The sequence below is a fragment of the Bos indicus x Bos taurus genome, chromosome 3, assembly GCF_003369695.1.
Source record: "Bos indicus x Bos taurus breed Angus x Brahman F1 hybrid chromosome 3, Bos_hybrid_MaternalHap_v2.0, whole genome shotgun sequence".
Lineage (NCBI taxonomy): Eukaryota > Metazoa > Chordata > Mammalia > Artiodactyla > Bovidae > Bos > Bos indicus x Bos taurus.
The window spans coordinates 81,476,958-81,496,139 of record NC_040078.1 but is presented as its reverse complement, the minus strand read 5'-3'; the positions used below and the strand labels follow the sequence as shown (position 1 = coordinate 81,496,139).

The 19,182-nt window shown below is 40.5% G+C and overlaps 1 protein-coding gene across 1 annotated transcript in view; it reads left to right on the top strand.

The window, feature by feature from the left end:
• Nucleotides 1-19,182, top strand: part of ROR1 (receptor tyrosine kinase like orphan receptor 1) — a 470,743-nt gene that overhangs the window by 435,777 nt on the left and 15,784 nt on the right. The window contains exon 8 of the mRNA XM_027537028.1: nucleotides 13,904-14,115. Coding sequence (XP_027392829.1) covers nucleotides 13,904-14,115 — 212 coding nt within the window. The remainder of the gene's footprint in view (nucleotides 1-13,903; nucleotides 14,116-19,182) is intronic.

Sequence of the window (19,182 nt, the reverse complement as noted above, 5' to 3'; positions counted from 1 at the left end):
TAGAAAAATCATGAAAGATAAAGTAGGAATTTCCTGCCCTATTTTAACATATGAGACAGCCAAGGTCTAGGGAAGTGGTAGGACTTACCCAAGAACATAAATGAGTTAATAGAAACCAGGTCTCCTGTCTCTGGGGCCACTCACTCTTTGTTCCATACCAGTGGTTCTCCAACAGGGGAAGTTTTGCCCTCCAGAGAACATTTAGCAATATCTGGAGATATTTTGGTCATCACAACTGAGTGGGGTTGGGGAAAGCTTTATTGTTGCTGTTCAGTCACTAAATTGTGTCTGACTCTTTGTGACCCCACGGACTGTATGTCACCAACAGGCTCCTCTGTCCATGGGATTTCCCAGGCGAGAATACTGGAGTGGGTTGCCCTTTCCTTCTCCAGGGGATCTTCCTGACCCAGGGATTGAACCTGTACCTCCTGCTTTGGCAGGCAGATTCTTTCTTTGACATTGAGTCACTAGGGAAGCCTGGGGGAATGCTACTAGCTTCTCTCGTGCAGAGGCCAGGGATGCTGCTGAACACCCCAGAATGCACAGAACAGCTCACACAAAGAATTATCCAGCCCAAAACGCCAGTAGTGCCAGGTTTGGGAAACTCTGAGACTGAATTAGAATTACACAATTTAGACTATAGAATATAGTATATTGTATATACTGTATAAATTATATAATTTAAACTATAGAATAACAATATTAAACAGCAGTTACCATGTATTGATTGCTTACAAAGAACCACTATGTGAAGAGTTTTTCTTTTTAAAGCATTATCTCATGTATAGTAGCTCTATAACTGTATGAGTTGCATTTTATTTTACCCAGGAAGAGAAAAATGAGACTTAGAGAAGTTAAATGACTTGTCCAAGGCCACACGATTAAGAAGAAGTGGACCCAGGATTCAAAGCTATAGCCTGTCTTGTAAATTCTATGATTTATGTATGTGTGTGTCTGTGTATATAAATAGATAGGTGGGTAGATGGATGGATAGATAGATAGATTGATAGATTGGTGATAGAGATATGGAGAATAACTTTGTATCTTATAATGAGGTGTAAGCTTGTGGGGCATATTTGCAATGAGTCCTTTTCCTCCTTCCTCTCCAAGGGGATGGAATCTCATGGGAATGTTCCTGCATTCTTTAGTTAAGTCAAAGTTAAAGAGGTTGCAAAATCTCCATGGGGTTTCTCATTTTCCTACTGATATCTTTTGTTTTCATTTCAACTAAGTAAGGCTGAAAGAAGTATAGACCTAATTAAATGCAGAATGTGAGCATTTGTTATAGTTTCTAGAATAAAGGCATTTGAGAACAGTGTGCCCCAGATCGTTTTATCTGTGAACTTTTACTCTAAGACAGAACATAAAATTAAACACAACCAAATATGTCTGTTGTGAATTCTGGGAATTGGCTTAGCTAGGGCTGTGTGCATGAGCCCAGGCAGCGCCTGGAGAAGAGGAAAGAACAAAAGAAGTTTGCGCCAGACTTGAGCTCTTATCTTCCCTGTCTTTTCTTTCCTATCCCAGATATCCAGCAATTAGAACAGTTATTATTTATTCATTCACTTACTGAAACCAATGTATATATGTTGAACTTCTACTATGCTTTAGATTTTATGAACAAGCTGTGCCCTCCTGTAGCTTACAATCTAGTAGAAGAATCAGAGGGGGAAAATACAAATCACTTTAAACACTATAGTTCCCCGTGTTCCTGTGTGCTGTAATGTGCTTTTCTGTGTGTGCTAATACTTGCTATTGGTTGAACACTGTGTGAAGTTCTTTACAATAGCATCTGGCCTATGACTTAGCTGATGCTTAATAAAATGTGTGGAGTTAACCCTCATAATAACCACAGGCTAAAGGTATCACCTCCATTTTACTGATGGAAAAGCTGAGACAATGTTGTTTTTACTAAAGATAAGATTGGGTCCGCAGGATTCAAGGTCCAGCCTGTGTCCACCACACTACAGATACTTAAAGAACAAATTCTATCTTATTCAGAAGAAGAAACATTCCTTTATCGTTTTCCTTTCCCCTTTGATCCTTATGAGCTCTCTAGGTCATCTTTTTTCTTGATCTTTGTTTGTTTGTTTATTTATTTTTGTCCATGCTGGATCTTTGTTAATGTGTGGGCTTTTCTCTAATTGTGGTGAGCTGGGGGCTACTCTCTAATCGTGGGACACGGGCTTCTCATTGCACTGGCTTCTCTTGTTGCTGAGCACAGGCTCTAGATATACGGGCTTCCGTAGTTGTGGCACACGGACTTAGTTGCTCTATGGCATGTGAAATCTTCCCGGACTAGGGATCTAGCCCATAGCCCCTGCATTGGCAGGTGGATTCTTATCCACCAAGTTACCAGGGAAGTCCCTCTCTATGTCTTTGATTTTCTTACTTGAAGCTGCGCAGATGCAGGAATGGAGCCCCCAGCCATAAGACATCTACTCTGAGACCAGGGTGTTCAGGGTGTTCTTAGCCTCAGCCTGATAGGGACTAGTTCCCCTGGCAGCTCCACCCAGGCCTCACATCATTTGCCCTTTTCCCGTTAAGTCCTAAGTCTCCTCCCTTCCTGGCAGCCCTGGGTTCCCAGTCCTCAGAGTTGGCCATCTTCCCTGAGATCCTGCCTGCAAACCTTCATTTGCTACGTTTTCACCTCTAGTCCCTGTGGCCACCTTCCAAGCCAAATACTGTGGACTGGGTGGAAACGAAGTCGAAAAAGAAACATTTGCCTATGTTCTTTCCAACTGGCACCTAGGCACACCTCCCAACTCACAGTTTCACTGTAGCCCTTATCATTGCTGTTTTGTGCAGCTCTGAGAGGGAAATTGTGAAAAATGTCTATTTCTCTGGGAGCTCCTTTTGCATTGATCTGACCATTTCCCTTGGTCCATATTTTCTGTCTTCTCAACTAATTAAGATCTCCTATTTGTTTCTTTTTTTGAATTGTAGTGAGGAGGCAGAACCTTGATTACACTCACGTTTTCATGTTCAAACCATAGCCCTTTATTTGGAGAAGGAAATGGCAACCCACTCCAGTATTCTTGCCTGGAGAATCTCAGGGACGGGGAAGCCTGGTGGGCAGCCGTCTATGGGGTCACACGGAGTTGGACACGACTGAAGCAACTTAACAACAGTAACAGCAACAGCCCTTTATTTCCACCTTGATGAGTCTTGATTCTTCTACTATCCAGGCCAGTGTGTTTGAATCACTGGTAAATAAAGGTTTCTTCATCCACCAAAGAACCAGAGCTTCCAAACAGTGGTATTGTTTTTACTCTTAAACCAGCTTCACCAAAGAGTACCCATTGATAAGAAAAGTAGTAAGCCATTTGGCTCCATATGGAGTTTTCATACCTGGCCTGTTGCTTTTGTATTTCCTTTTAAGTCCTTGGCTTGCACCGGTTTGCCAAAGGGCACGTTGCCCAATTCTGTGCCTGAATAGCCCTGACTTGTCCCATCACCTTACAAACACCCACCCTGGGTTCTGCTTTGTCACAAACCATTTTCTCCAACGTGGTGGTTTACAGTTTGGGGCAAGGCAGATGTTTTCCAGATTGCGAACACTGCAGTTTTTAACTCACTCTGTCAGCAGCCTTCTCCCATATTTCATAGAAGACCTGTTGTAAGGCAATTTGTCTTTCAGCCATTTCTTCAAACCAAAATTGAACATTACTGTGGATTGGATGTTGGGGAGGGGGAGCAGAGGAAGGAATAGAGCACTGCTTTGTATAGTTTGAAGTTTTCCGGAAGAGTTATTTTTGTGCTCCAGAGATTTTCAAGATGTACTTTGGTCTCCAGTCTTTGTCTATTTTCAGCAAAGTAAAGAACAATCGTTACCAAAAACTTATAACTGAGTCATGTTTCACAAACATGTGTCAACATAAAATAATTTTCTCTAAAAGGATTTTTTTTTTTTTATTTTATTGTCTCCAGTATATATTGAGTCACTTACCTAGTGTGTCAGCTACTCTAGCAATAAGCTTTGGAGGCCTTTAACTCTTTGGGCCCACCCCCATGCCGATAGGAAGTGCTCCTTGTCATTTTGAACTTTGAGTGACAGAACTCTGCTGTAACACCATGGCAATTGTTGTTACTGGCTTTGCATCAGTCAAGATTCTGGCAGGAAACAAAAAGCACAAGCAAATAGACTAAGGAGAATTTTATAAAGATATGGTTTTTAAAGGTGTTGGCAGGATTAGGGTAAACCAATAAGGTGCAGGACCTGGGGCTAACAGGAGTGAAGCAATACCATTCTAGGCCTGGAGAGTCGATTACCCCTCCCCATAGAGTACAGCCGAGGTGGAAGAGAGGGCTGTCCAGCGTGTGCTGTGGCCTTTGGTAGAGGCAGGCAGGCAAGCCTCTGCAACCCAGCAGGAAGGGAGCCAGAGGAATAAACACACCAACCGTACTCTCTCTTCTTGCCCTGGGGTTCTTTTTATCATGCTAGTGCCTCCCAAGAGCTGGACCCAACTGGAAGCCAGAGTCCCATTAATCCTGGGCATAGAGATCAGCCTCAGCATAGAGCTGCATAGAAAATGACCAAGACTAGATCTGGTGAGCTGGGGACACTTAGGGGAAGTATTCATCACTGGCTTTAAATCAGTTGCTTCGTAATAGAGTCCAAAGTTCAGTGGGAGTCTAAGTAAGGTACATCAACTCCGTTTATAAAATCAGAGCATCTTAAAGGAAGATAGAAATCAAACAACCTCTGCTTGAACATGCCAGAGACCTGCAGAGACAAGGTTATCTCTTTAACCAAAGTTATGTGCTGGCTCCCCCTGTTCAAATCTGCCTTTGTATGCCAGAAGCTAAAACTTGTATGTGAAATCTCCTGATTTTTTTTTTTTTTCCCTTAAATGTGAGCCACTACTTTAAATTGGGGGGAAATAAAAAGCTAGTAAGGAACAAGTGTGTATACTATAACTGGTTTTTAACATCTGGTGTCATCTTTTATTGAATTTTGAGACTTTTATTGCATCCTTCATTCAGTTTTTTTTCTCCTTTGATCCAAAGAGCATATAGCTCCTCCCACCTTTCCTTACCAATCCTCCTCTCTGAGTGTTCTTGCTCCTCCAGAATCCTTCTTAAAAAACATGACTCTTAGAGTTGAAACAATTTTTGACATCTTTAAACCAGAACAGACCAGAAGAGGACCATGATTCTTGATGACTCAGTACTGCCAATGAAGGCTGTCTCATTGCTATATGTGCCAGCTCTGAAAATTTTTTTCAGAAATTTCATCATGCTGTTGCTGGATCCAACTGAGTCTTCAAGTCTTCACTAAAATTTATGAATCTTCTTTTGTTTGTTTGTTTTTAGTTTGGTTATATCAAAAATTATTTAGTAGATCTGTTGAATCATGGACTTCTCTAAGCAGGGCTTTAACCTAACTCCAAGTTATCATATTATAAAATTTCCACTGTGGGTTTGAGGGTCATTATTCTAACCTGTTGTGTATCATCCTTTAAAATTTTATTTCTGTAGTCAACTAATTATCTTTCTTAGATTCAGGCCATTTCAAGTTTGATAAACATGTCATCATCAAGTAGTTGATGACAGTATTGAACAGGCAGGTCCTCTCAAGGATAGCCTTCTATAATTTGATGTTGTTTGCTGATTAACACTATTAGAGTATAGCCATGGATGAAGAACAAATCCGTCTATTGATATTATTGTCTAGTCCTCCATCTTTTGTCCATAAGGATATCATGAATCACTTGATCAAATGTTCTGCTAAAGTTTAGACATGTTTGTCCTATCACTCCAAAATAATCCTATCAAAGATTAAAGACATTTAATGTTATAGAACCTATTGAATTTTGGAATCTTTTTTTCTTAATCATTTTTTTCTTAAATGTGAGCCACTACTTTAAATTGGGGGAAAATAAAAAGCTAGTAAGGAACAAGTATGTATACCAGAACTAGTTTTGAACATCTGGTGTCATCTCTTATTGAAATTTTAAGACTTTTATTGCATCCTTCATTCGGTGTTTTCCCCCTTTGATCCAAAGAGCATCAGATCAGATCAGATCAGATCAGTCGCTCAGTCGTGTCCGACTATTTGCCACCCCATGAATCCCAGCACGCCAGGCCTCCCTGTCCATCACCAACTCCCAGAGTTTACTCAAACTCATGTCCATTGAGTCAGTGATGCCATCCAGCTATCTCATTCTCTGTCGTCCCCTCCTCCTGCCCACAATCCCTCCCAGCTTCAGAGTCTTTTCCAATGAGTCAACTCTTTGCATGAGGTGCCCAAAGTATTGGAGTTTCAGCTTCAGCATCAGTCCTTCCAATGAACACCCAGGCCTGATCTCCTTCAGAATGGACTGGTTGGATCTCCTTGCAGTCCAAGGGACTCTCAAGGGTCTTCTCCAACACCACAGTCCAAAAGCATCAATTCTTCGGCACTCAGCTTTCTTCACAGTCCAACTCTCACATCCATACGTGACCACAGGAAAACCCATAGCCTTGATTAGATGGACCTCTGTTGGCAAAGTAATGTCTCTGCTTTTGAATATGCTATCTAGGTTGGTCATAACTTTCCTTCCAAGGAGTAAGCATCTTTTAATTTCATGGCTGCAATCACCATCTGCAGTGATTTTGGAGCCCCCAAAATTAAAGACAGCCACTGTTTCCACTGTTTCCCCATCTGTTTGCCATGAAGTGATGGGACCAGATGCCATGATCTTCATTTTCTGAATGTTGAGCTTTAAGCCAACTTTTTCACTCTCCTCTTTCACTTTTATCAAGAGGCTTTTTAGTTCCTTTTCACTTTCTGCCATAAGGGTGGTGTGTCATCTGCATATCCGAGGTTATTGATATTTCTGCCGGCAATCTTGATTCCAACTTGTGCTTCTTCCAGTCCAGCGTTTCTCATGATGTACTCTGCATATAAGTTAAATAAACAGGGTGACAATATACAGCCTTGACGTACTCTTTTTCCTATTTGGAACCAGTCTGTTGTTCCATGTCCAGTTCTAACTGTTGCTTCCTGACCTGCATATAGGTTTCTCAAGAGGAGGGTCAGGTGGTTTGGTATTCCCATCTCTTTCAGAATTTTCCAGTTTATTATGATCCACACAGTCAAAAGCTTTGGCATAGTCAATAAAGCAGAAACAGATGTTGTTTTGGAACTCTCTTGCTTTTCTGATGATCCAACAGATGTTGGCAATTTGATCTCTGGTTACTCTGACTTTTCTAAAACCAGCTTGAACATCAGGAAGTTCATGGTTCATGTATTGCTGAAGCCTGGCTTGGAGAATTTTGAGCATTACTTTACTAGCGTGTGAGATGAGTGCAATTGTGCAGTAGTTTAAGCATTCTTTGGCATTGCCTTTCTTTGGGATTGGAATGAAAACTGACCTTTTCCAGTCCTGTGGCCACTGCTGAGTTTTCCACATTTGCTGGCATATTGAGTGCAGCACTTTCATAGCATCATCTTTCAGGATTTGAAATAGCTCAACTGGAATTCCATCACTTCCACTAGCTTTGTTCGTAGTGATGCTTTCTAAGGCCCACTTGACTTCACATTCCAGGATGTCTGGCTCTAGGTCATTGATCACACCATCATGATTATCTGGGTCGTGAAGATCTTTTTTGTACAGTTCTTCTGTGTATTCTTGCCAGCTCTTCTTAATATCTTCTGCTTCTGTTAGGTCCATACCATTTCTGTCCTTTATCGAGCCCATCTTTGCATGAAATGTTCCCTTGGTATCTCTAATTTTCTTGAAGAGATCTCCAGTCTTTCCTATTCTACTTAATAATTAAAATAATTAAAGAAATGCAAATCAAAACTACAATGATATTTTGCCTCATATCCATTAAGATGGCCACTATCAAAAAATAGAATATAGCAAATATTAGCAAAGATGTGGAGAAATTAGGACCATTTTACACTGTAGGTAGAAAGGCAAAATATTGTAGTAGCGACTATAGAAAGCATATGGATATTCCTCAAAAAGTTAAAAATAGAATAACCGTATGATCCAGCAATCCTACTTTGAGTGTATATCGAGTATATATCCAAAAGAACTGAAAGCAAGATCTCAAAAAGATATTTACACACCCATGTTCATTGCAGCACTATTCACAATACATCAAAAGCAGAAAGCAAGTCAATGCCAACCAGTAGATGAATGGGTAAAAAAAAAATATTTTAATGTGGTACTTACATACAATGGAGCATGGTTCAGCCTTGAGAAAGAAGAAAGTCTTGTCACATGCAACAACATGGATAAACCTTGAGGACATTATTCCGAGTGAAACAAGCCAACCGAAAGACAAATACCATATGAGTCCACTTACATGAGATATCTAAAGTAGTCTAGTTCCTAGAAACAAAAGGTAGAATAATGGTTGCCAAGGTCTGGGGGGACGGGGAAATGGAGAATTGTTCAATGAGTACAGAGTTTCAGTTTTGCAAAATGGAAAAATCTGGAGATCTGTACAATAGTATGAATATACTTTACACTATCGAAATGTACACTTCCAAATGGTTAGGATGGTAAATTTTCTTACATGTTTTTTATTACCATGATTTTTAAGAAAAATTTTTTAATTTAAAAGATTAGCCCAACTCTTTCCTTTTGTAGAAAATGTAGGCCCCAAGATTTCAAGAAACTTTTAGTGAACTTGTGTGGATTCCAGTTACTAAGGTTTTTCTCAAGTACTCACAAATGAGTTACTGCCCCTAACTTAATGTGGTTAAAACATTTTCCAAGGAGAAAAATGTTAATCACTGTATATGGGCTATTCAGAGTCTTTTAAAGAATTCATTTGAGAATACATAAGGCAATAGATCATCTCCTTAGTATTTCTATCATTAAGTCGAGAGAGCGAGTGGCTGGGCCCAGTGTGCCAACTGAAGGCCTATTTGCCACCTTTCCTGCTTCAATTTCCAGGTACATGCTTAAATATTACCAGTGCAGGCCCCCATCTGCCACAGGCCCACTTATTTTGTAGTTTTCAAATAATAAATGGTGGCACCTCTGTTTGTTTTCTATGGTTTTTTAAATTTTTTCAGAAAAGATCATAATTCAACTTGTTTAATTTCCTTTGAATTCTAAGGTTCTGTAAGACTTCTTCCCACCTTTGCCAGATTTAAGATCTGAGTACTTTCTTTTTTTAACTCAAAGTAATATCCCAGATGATGTTTCACTTCATAAAAGTACCTCTTGAATGAGAAATCGTGTTTGCCTTGCTGTAAGCCCCAAGAGAAGAAAGAAGCATTTTCTCCATTATATTTAATTACTAATCAAAGTATTGAATATCATTGTAAAAATAAAATAGGAATGTCAGATGTGAACTGTGATACCAAATTGTTGATTTTTAAAAGAAAATTAATCATGTGGTCCAGGCTAAATGGTTGGTTTCAAAAATCCCAAGTATTTAACTTGATGTAACTAATATGTGCATTTAACTTTTAAACAGTTATTCCAAAGTTTTAAAAAATCTTCCCCATTCTAATTTTCAGCCAATTTTCTTTGCAGTGCCTCTGAGGTGTCTATTACCCTTTAAAATGAATAGTAAGAATAATGTCCATTGTTCTTATGTGATTCTTTTTAATAGTATAACTCCCACTAGATATTAGTCCTTACTTAGAAGGAATCTTGGAATCTTAACAAGAATGATGAAAAACAATTCCATATAGTGTTTTAATTTTTATTAGTCATATAATTTAAAAAGCACAGAGGCATGGAAGACAGACAGACTTACATTCCAACCCTGACTCCACCACTTCCTGTGTTGTTGTTCAGTCGCTCAGTGGTGTCCAGCTCTTTGCGACCCCATGGACTGTAGCACGCCAGGCCTCCCTGTTCTTCATCATCTCCCAGAGCTTGTTCAAACTCATGTCCATTGAGTTGGTGATGCCGTCCAACCATCTTGTCCTCTGTCGACCCCTTCTCTTCCTGCCTTCAATCTTTTCCAGTATCAGGGTCTTTTTTAATGAGTCAGCTCTTTGCATCAGGTGGCCAAAGTATTGGAGCTTCAGCTACAGCATCAGTCCTTCCAATGAATATTCAGGGTTGATTTCCTTTAGGATTGACTGGTTTAATCTTGCAGTCCAAGGGACTCTCAAGAGTCTTCTCCAACACCACAGTTCAAGCTTTGGCAAATTTATCCTTTCTCAGCCTCAGTTTCCCTGTATGTGAAATCAAGATAACCTGGACTTCCCTGTTGGTCCAGTGGTTAGGACTTTGCCTTCCAACGTGAGGGATTCAGGTTCAACCCCTGGTTGGGGAGCTAAGATCCCACATGCCTCTCTGCCAAGAAGCCAAAACATTAAACAGAAGCAATAGTGTAACAAGTTCAAGAAAGACTTAAAAAATAGAAAACAAGATAATCCAAAGTGTGGGGTTAAAATGAGGAATAAAAATGCTAGGACATTAGAAAGAAGTTGGGCAAATGTTAGTTTTCTAATTTTCCATGAGTAAGGTTAGTTGTTCTGTGGAATGTTTTTATATGAAGTTTTTTGAGCCAGACGGTGACTCCCCTTCTGGCCAAGTGCAGAGAGCCGTGTGGGAAAGGAAGCGTGTAGTCAGTAAGACTTACAATGAGCCTGAATTTGTTTTCTGTCACTTCCAACATGACCGCGTAGTGTTCTGCTTGATTATTTCACTTGGCAAGAAGACACTGTCCTCGTTTGCATATCCTCCAGTGTAATCAGAGGGAGCCAAGTTTGACAATTTTTAAAGGATTTAGCTTCTTGAAGTTTGTTCTCCAGCAGACCTACACGGGGATTTGTCCCAGACCTCCCGTTTACAGTCAAAGGCGTTCCATGAATAATCTGATACGGAGTGAGTACAGAATAGATTCCTTTGTTTGCCAGACAGGTGAGGGCTCTAGTTTCTCTTGTTGCTAAAAATGTGGCCAGAAAAATGACTAGCTTTACATTCGTGCTAAATTAACCTCATTCCTTTTGTAATCTTACCCTCAAAATGATTTCACTGAAAATCCAAGAATAACAAGAGGCACTTCCCCCCCTAGGGGCCTGAGAAACTTGAAAGTGTTTTATAATGTTAATAACAATCATAGATGCAATGGTTTATCTCTGGACTTTCTATCCTGTTCCATTGCTTTACAGCAGAAATTAACAAAAAATTATAAGGCAAATTATACTCCAAAAAAATTAGCAATAATAATAAAAGTGTTAGTCACTCAAGTCATGTCCAACTCCTTGCGACTCCATGGACTGTAGCTCACCAGGCTCCTCTGTCCATGGGATTTTCCAGGCAAGAATACAGGAGTGGGTTGCCATTTCCTTTTCCAAATAATAATAATAACAGCATTGAATAACTACTCAGCAGTTTTCAGTTTTCCCAGACTCTTTGCTGACTATCCTCTCTCATATGAACTAAACAAGGTTGGCAGAGCAGGTTTTATTATCCCCCTTGAATAATTGAGGTTAGAGAGAGGTTTCTGGCTTACTGTTATTTAGAATTTCCAGCCCAAAGCTTTTATTCCCTGAATCTTCCTACTCTAAAGGTGGAGGGTAAACATTGTGTGATTGAGCTGTAACAGGTACTAGAATAGATACTTTCCATGTTTCTTCACTTGTGGTTTATAACAGTTTTCTGAAATATACCTATTTTGCAGATGAATTTGCTCAGAGAAGCCACGTGCCTACTCAAGGTTACACAGATAATGCAAAAGTCCATCTTCAGAGATTTCTCACTCTAAAACATAATCTCCTTTGTTGTGTAAAGTGGATGGATAGATAGATAAAGAGATATAGCCATCCCTTTCCCTCAGTCTGTCCACCCACCCGCAGACATGCAGACATAGGCGTCACTACAACGTCCAAAACCCAGTTCCCAACGACTAGTATGATTAGAACAACCTTCAGAGATGCCTGGGTTTATGCTCACTTGCCACAGTGTACAAGTGGAGAGTTCAAAAGCATCATACCTGGCAAAGCTTCAGTGTTATTCCCCACCTTTCAGGCCTCCTTCCTTCCTACTTCCATGAAACAAGAGAAAACCTACCCCAGGAAAATAGGTGCAAAACAACAGCCACTCTCAAATGACTGGCAATCTAGTGTAGTACTGGAGCAGGAGGTGTGAAGCAAGACCAACTGGAGAGGAATCCGAGCTGTTGAACTACTGGCTACATGTCCTTGGGCAAGTAAATTAACCACCCTGCCCCTCAGCTTCCTCATCTGTAAAAGCAAGGATGAGGATGGTGCCTATCCCATGGGGTTGGTGGTGAGGATAAAATGAATGAGTTATGAAAAGTGCTTGGAACAATACTTGGCCCATATTAATAATAACAGCTAACATGATTTTCTGCTGATAGAAAACACTCAATAAATATTAAAACTATAACTTTTATTATATTCAGTAAGCAGATTTCACCCTTCTGCCAGCTCCCCTGAGGGTTAACACACAGATGACAGGCTTTAGGGCCCCTTTCTAACTTCTCATGTTGAATCTGTTTCTATGGAAAGTGTGACTAATTACTGCCATATCTCACTGAACTGCAGGTTCCCAAATAAAGTGTGCAAGTAAAAGCTATGTATAGTATATTCTCACTTACATGTATTGAGGAAGCTTACTATTTAAAGGGATTTTATGGTCTCTCCACCCCTCTATCCATATTTCCCTTGTAGCATTTCCAATAGCATATTGTAATTATCTTGTCTCTGTTTTCCTTACCAGATCATGAACTCCTTAAGAGCAAAGCACATGTTGTATTTCATTTTATTTTCCCAGTACCTAGTGGAGTGCTTGCCAGTAGTAACTTTTGTTTATTGACTAACTGAGCAAATGGGAGGATGAGGGAATGGATGCATGGTTGATTCTTTTAAGTAAATAATCAACTCTCAATTTTATGTCAGTCTGACTTTTCACACTTTGGATTTTCTTAAAGCTATACAGCTGATGACGTGTTGGTGATCAGGGTGCATCATTATGCAGCCCCTCTAATTACCGTCTCATAATGCTTGCATTTGTCCTACCAGTCAGGTCATTCATTAATTTTAGCATAAACTCAGGGCATTGAGTTTAACGGCCAGACTCAAACCAAAAAAAGAAAAATATGTGTCCTTGTGTCCTTCTGTACATATGATTTTATATATATTCTTTTATATTACATTATTTTCCAAGCAATGCTAACAGTGGATGTATCAGATTTCAAAAATATACTTCAAAGGGTTACCACTCATAATTATTGAGTTCATATGAAACTCTTTAAGAAGAATTCTTGGCTTTCAAAACAGTGTCAAGTTATACAGTGATGCTGTGCGAGAGGGAATTGTAGACACCATCCAAAACAGACAGATACTTCACTTCTGTGGATGAGAAAAAGCGAGACCCAGAGAGGTGAATGATTTGTGCGGGGTCACACAGCTCAGCAGAGATGGAGCTAGCCCTGACTTCTGGTCCTCAGAGTCTCAGGCCAGGGGCTTTGTGGTCCCTGGGGCCAGTATTCTTTGGTGATGTTGATTCTGGAAGATACAGGACTGGCCCTGTGTGTCCACGCCAGCCAAGACAAGGGCACAATTCCTGGAATGCTACATGTGGTTGCTGTGGGCTAGCGGCCAATGGAAGAAGACCCCTGCAGTCCACATTAACACTCCTGGATGTATACAGTCCACCCACGTGGCGTTTAACTTTTAAGGTGTTGGAGAAATGCAGGTCTGCTGCTAAACAGAGGTGACCCACACACATGCAAAGTCTTCGTAATGTCCTTCTGCAATTTTTAAACATTTGAACTCTAAACTTTTCAACTTTAATAAATTACATTGAAGGTTTGATAGAAACAAATTGTAATAAGCAAGGGTTCTTTTGTCTCACGGAAGGTTTGTGTGTATTGAAGAATAGGAGATCATTTTAAAGCTCTGCTATGTAATATTATCTGTGTTATTTGAACTACTGTAACTTTTGCTCTTTTCCATTTCTACACCCAGATTCAAAGGATTCCAAGGAGAAGAATAAAATGGAAATCCTGTACATACTGGTGCCTAGTGTTGCCATCCCCCTGGCCATTGCTTTGCTCTTCTTCTTCATTTGTGTCTGTCGCAATAACCAGAAGTCGTCGTCACCACCTGTTCAGAGGCAACCAAAACACGTCAGAGGTCAAAATGTAGAGATGTCAATGTTGAACGCGTATAAACCCAAGGTAAAACTAGCAGTCCTGAGCTGCACTTATTCTATAGACTTCAAGTTAAAGCAAAACTTACCACCCTCCCGAGCTTAGAAATCAAATGATATAGAATCAGAAGTTGTATTAGTACTAGCGTGCATTGTCAGCATAAGCATGCATCTCTAACTGTCCCAGGCAGCTCGAGCATACTTTCATCAGTGTGACCACTTTGGGGCTGGATGATCACCTCCCTGCCTTGCATAGAGTTTGCAATGGAAGGAACACTTATGAGATCATCTCTACCAGCCCTGCAGGACTCAGAGTGTGAGCTATTTTTCTAAATTTTCAAAAAGGAAATCCCATATTCTTCCAATTAAACTGAAAAGAGCTGAACAGACAGAGAAATCGAACACTGTTTTCTAACTTTATTGTCAAAAAACCCTTTTATTTGCACAACAATGTGCATGTGTTAACACTACTGTACTGCACACTCAAATGGTCAGTTGTGTTACACGTTTTTTACCACAGTTTAAAAATCTATTTCGTGCCTAACCTAAATCCCCTTCTCTTTGGTTTCCATATATTTTAAGAGAAGTTTTGTCCTTCTTACAGTCTTTGAATGCTGTTTTATGATAGCCCTTAGCTCTCTCCTCTCTCATGCTAAATCAATCCACTTCCTTTTAGTTTTTCCTCCACATCTTTCAACATTTGGGTTGCTCAAGGTCCTGGCAAGGAAACCAGGGTCACTGGCCCTTCCCTTAAATGGAACACACATCACATCTTGGGGCTGAAATACAACAGAGGCTTTCTCTCCGGAAAACTAGCACCTCAATCTCAGGCCTCTCGGGAAAGAGATTTCATTTAAATAATTTAGGATTCTTGCATCCACAGAAGCCTGCTTTTTCTTCATGTTCCCACTCCATAGGAACATTCATTCAGCAAATATTTATCTTCTCTGTGGGTTAGAGACTATATTATTCTTTTGACTCTCATAAAGAGAAGATGCATCATTTTTTTATACAGTTTTAGAGAAAAAAAAATGCCTTCACACTCAAATCAATCCTTTCACCCAATAAGTAGCATAATTGGGCCTGACACATAGCTCTCATTTGATCTTACTTTGCTTTGCTGTTGGATATTTGTTTTTAATTTTAAAAGACTTAAAATATTTTTCTATTGCAGAGTCATACTTGTTGGTAGGGTTATGGGGTTTCTTAAATGCTAAAAAATTCATCATTAAGCATTCTGTCCCAAACAAAACCACTGTTCTCTTAAGTGTGAATTTTTACCAGAAAAAAACCCACAGACCCTGGAGACCACAGAGTTCACTCAGTGGGCTGGGGAATGGGTCGGGGGTGGGCGGAGGTTTAACTCTTGATATCCTAGCTGCTTTTGGCCAATTTACATATATTGTAATGTGTTACATCATAGCACCCTTAATCCTTACAATTAATAGAAGAAAATAGAAGGGTTAATATTAGTGCACATTCATGTAGGCATACCTAGTTGACCTTTTACATATCCCATGACTTCAAACTTGTAATGCAACAGTCTTTGTTCTATAAGAATCTTTCCCTGTCATTTCTGTTATGAAATGCTGAGAATCCTTACAAACACCAGAACTCTGGGTGAAAGTGAGGCCCAGATCAGTTTGGTTCCAGTAGTCACTGAGCAGCAGCCACCATCCTGGGGAGGTGGGCTCCTTGTTGCTATGGCAGGAGTCATAGAAAGAGTCATTTCCATTTGGAGAAATCATCAGTTTTGTAGGTCAGCCTCAGTCTGCAGCTTAATTCCATTGTTATCGGAGGTTTCTTTTGCAGCGCAACATGTCCAACATGCATGATGTTTGGGATTTATATCATCTTTCAGACAAAGATCTCAGAAAGCTTGTGGTGTCACAGAGAAAGCAAATATACATTCAGCGATACAAATTTTCAGAAATTATTCTAGGAACTTTTACATTCATTATCTCATTTTAATCCTCACACCCATCACATAAGGGGGGTATTATAATCACTATTGTACAACCAGGGTAACTGAGACTGCAGATGAGTTAAGTAACTTACAGAAGGTCAAAGAGCTAGTAACTGGAAGAGATAAAATATGACTAGAGTATTTTTCGCATTGGAGAAGGAAATGGCAACCCACTCCAGTGTTCTTGCCTGGAGAATCCCAGGGACGGCGGAGCCTGGTGGGCTGCAGTCTATGGGGTCACACAGAGTCGGACACGACTGATGCAACTTAGCAGCAGCAGCAGCAGCAGAGGATTTTTCAGCTCTAGGTAAAGCCCTTGAATTTGCCTGACACTATGATTTCTTCTTTTTAACTGAAGAAATCGTGCTGTGAAGGGGGAGTAGGCGGCCAGACAAACAACTAAATGCAACTCCATTTGTCAGTTTGCGCTGAACGCTAACCACAGGGATCACCTGGCTTGTGAATGACCTCCCGAGAGGCCTGGGTAACAGTTGTAAGCCTGAGTTATACAGCCCCAGTCCTGCCAGGGACATGTGAAATTTGGCCAAAGAAATAACAGTCCTCCATCCTCCATGGTCATGGAGACAAATGTAACATACGCTGGGATACATTTTTTCCTGAGACTTGGTAAAGCAAAATATTGTTTTCATCATTTCTGGACCATTTCCTCAGCATGCCTTGCAAAATCTCCCAGTGTCAAGATTTTTCCAACACAAGGCGTAGAGTTTCGCCTTAAACACCTCACCAGCAATTCTGAATCAGACTGCAAGAAGGAATGTCTTGAGCATATGTGACTGGGTTGAGGAGGGAGAGGGAACAACAAAAACAAATGCTAAGGTTTTTTTTCTTTCTTTCTCTCCTAAGAGATTTGGCTCCAATCAAATTTGACTTATTCAGCTGTTTGTTTTGGTTCTTACTGAGTGCCTTTCCTGGAAAAAGCACAAAGGACTTTGTCGACCTTAAAGAAAATTCCTAAATGTAAACAGTTGATCTCTAAAACTGGTTTGAAAGGTCACCGACACATAAATATTACATGTACCTATAAAATCTAAAAAGAAGGGACATGCATAAGAAAGAGAGGGGAAAAGAGTCCTGAAAAAAAACACCCTACCAGAATAAAATCAAAAGGAGATTTGAAGGCTGGGACGAGAAAAGAATGAAGGATGGAAGCTGGTCGGCCCTGGCCTTATACTTATTTATCCACATGAATGTGCCCTTCAGGTTTTAAACTATCTCTTTCCACTCTCTCCACTTGCTGAGCTGATTTTACCCACCCCTGCCCCCACTCCCCCACACTGAGTGTTTGTATTAAGAAGAGGCTTCTCTGGGAGATTAGAAATCCATACCCACAGAGGAGACAATAGGCAGCCCAGACAGACTGGCGATGGGACCTGGCTTGAGTCCCCAGAGAGGTGGCCGGGAAAGTTGGAAGTTAAAAATTTGATGAGGCATGAGTCTCCTTCAGATATGTGGGGAAAGGAAGCCAGTGGACCAGAGAGGCATCTTAACTCTGAGCCTTGAACAGTCAGGAAATAGAGGTGCTCCCCCGGCCCCATCACTAACTGCCCTGTGACCCTGAGAAGCCAGTTTGCCTGTCTGTGTCTCAATTTTCTCAGCTGTTCAGAGAAAGAGGTCAACTGTGTTCATGCAAAGGACCGTTTGTTTATTTTCCTTTTATTTTGTTGGGCTAAAGATTTCAATCCTTTCTGTTGGATAAGTTCATCTCCTATCTTTTCCATCTTTAAAATCCTCTGACAGTACTCTGGTGATGCAGAAACTAAGGAGGGTTATTCTATCTTGCGTTACACATTTTACAATCTGAGCAGGATTTTTTTTTTTTTAAGTGCTACAGAAAATGAAACTTCTCCAAGAATTCTGGAAACCCTAACTTCCCGTCTCTCTGCTTCTTTCCCTTTGCCTCCCCCCAGCTCCTGCCACCCTGCCCCAACTGTCATGTCTGAAACACAGAGTAGTGTCCTAGGGGAGGAACGCTGTGGAGTTCACCTCCTGGGGAGTTAGGAAGGGGAGAGCCTCCCCCTCAAGCTCAGGGTTAACCCAGTTCTGTCTTTCCCTATGTGACCCATTTATGTGGGATTTAGATCCACAGAAAGGTTAAGGGGTGGAGGAGTTTGAAAATGAGGAGCCAGGAAGACTAGGGGGAGGGCTACAGGGTCAAACTCCTGCAGCTCTTGGCTGATTATAAGGAAGATTTGGGGGAAAGCAAAGTTTGCCTATAGCTTTCTAAAACTGGTGGCTGTATTTTATTTTATTTAGTTTTTAAACTTTTATTTTATATTGGGATATAGCCAATTAATAATATTGGGACAGTTTCAGGTGAACAGCAAAGGGACTCAGCCATGCATATACATGTATCCATTCTCCTCAAACTCCTCTCTCATCTGCGCTGCCACATAACATTGAGCAGAGTTCCCTGTGCTGTGCAGTAGGTCCTTGTTGGTTATCCATTTTAAATATAGCAGTGTACACATCCCAAACTCCCTAACTACCCCTCTCCCCTCACCCACCCACTAGCAACCACAATTCATTCTCTGTGAGTCTCTTTCTGTTTTATAAATTCATTTGCATCATTTCCTTGTAGATTCCACATAGAAGGGATGTCATACAATATTTCTTCTCTATCTGACTTACTTCATTTAGATGACAATCTCTAGGTCCATCGATGTTGATGCAAGTGGCATTGTTTCATTCTTTTTAATGGCTGAGTAGTATTCCATTGTGTGTGTGTGTGTGTGTGTGTGTGTGTGTATACACAAAGGATCCTCTTTCTGCATCCCTCTGTCAGTGGACATTTCTGTTGTTTCTGTATCTTGGCTATTGTAAACAGTGCTGCAGTGAACATTGCAGTGCATGTATTTTATTTCTCACCTAACCCTCATTTCTGTTTCTTCACTTCCAGACTATTCCTCTCTCCTTTTCTTTTCCAGCCAAAGTATTCAGGCTTTACTGAATGGACTGACACTTGATTATATTCCCTGGACCAGTCCCTTTTGCTAGCAACATACTTTCATCTAAAAAGCCCTGTTGTGGTTGGGGGAACCCTTGGGAACCCCTGTCCTTATCCAATGTCACTACACTTATTGCTAAAACATCCTCAATAACTTTTCCACT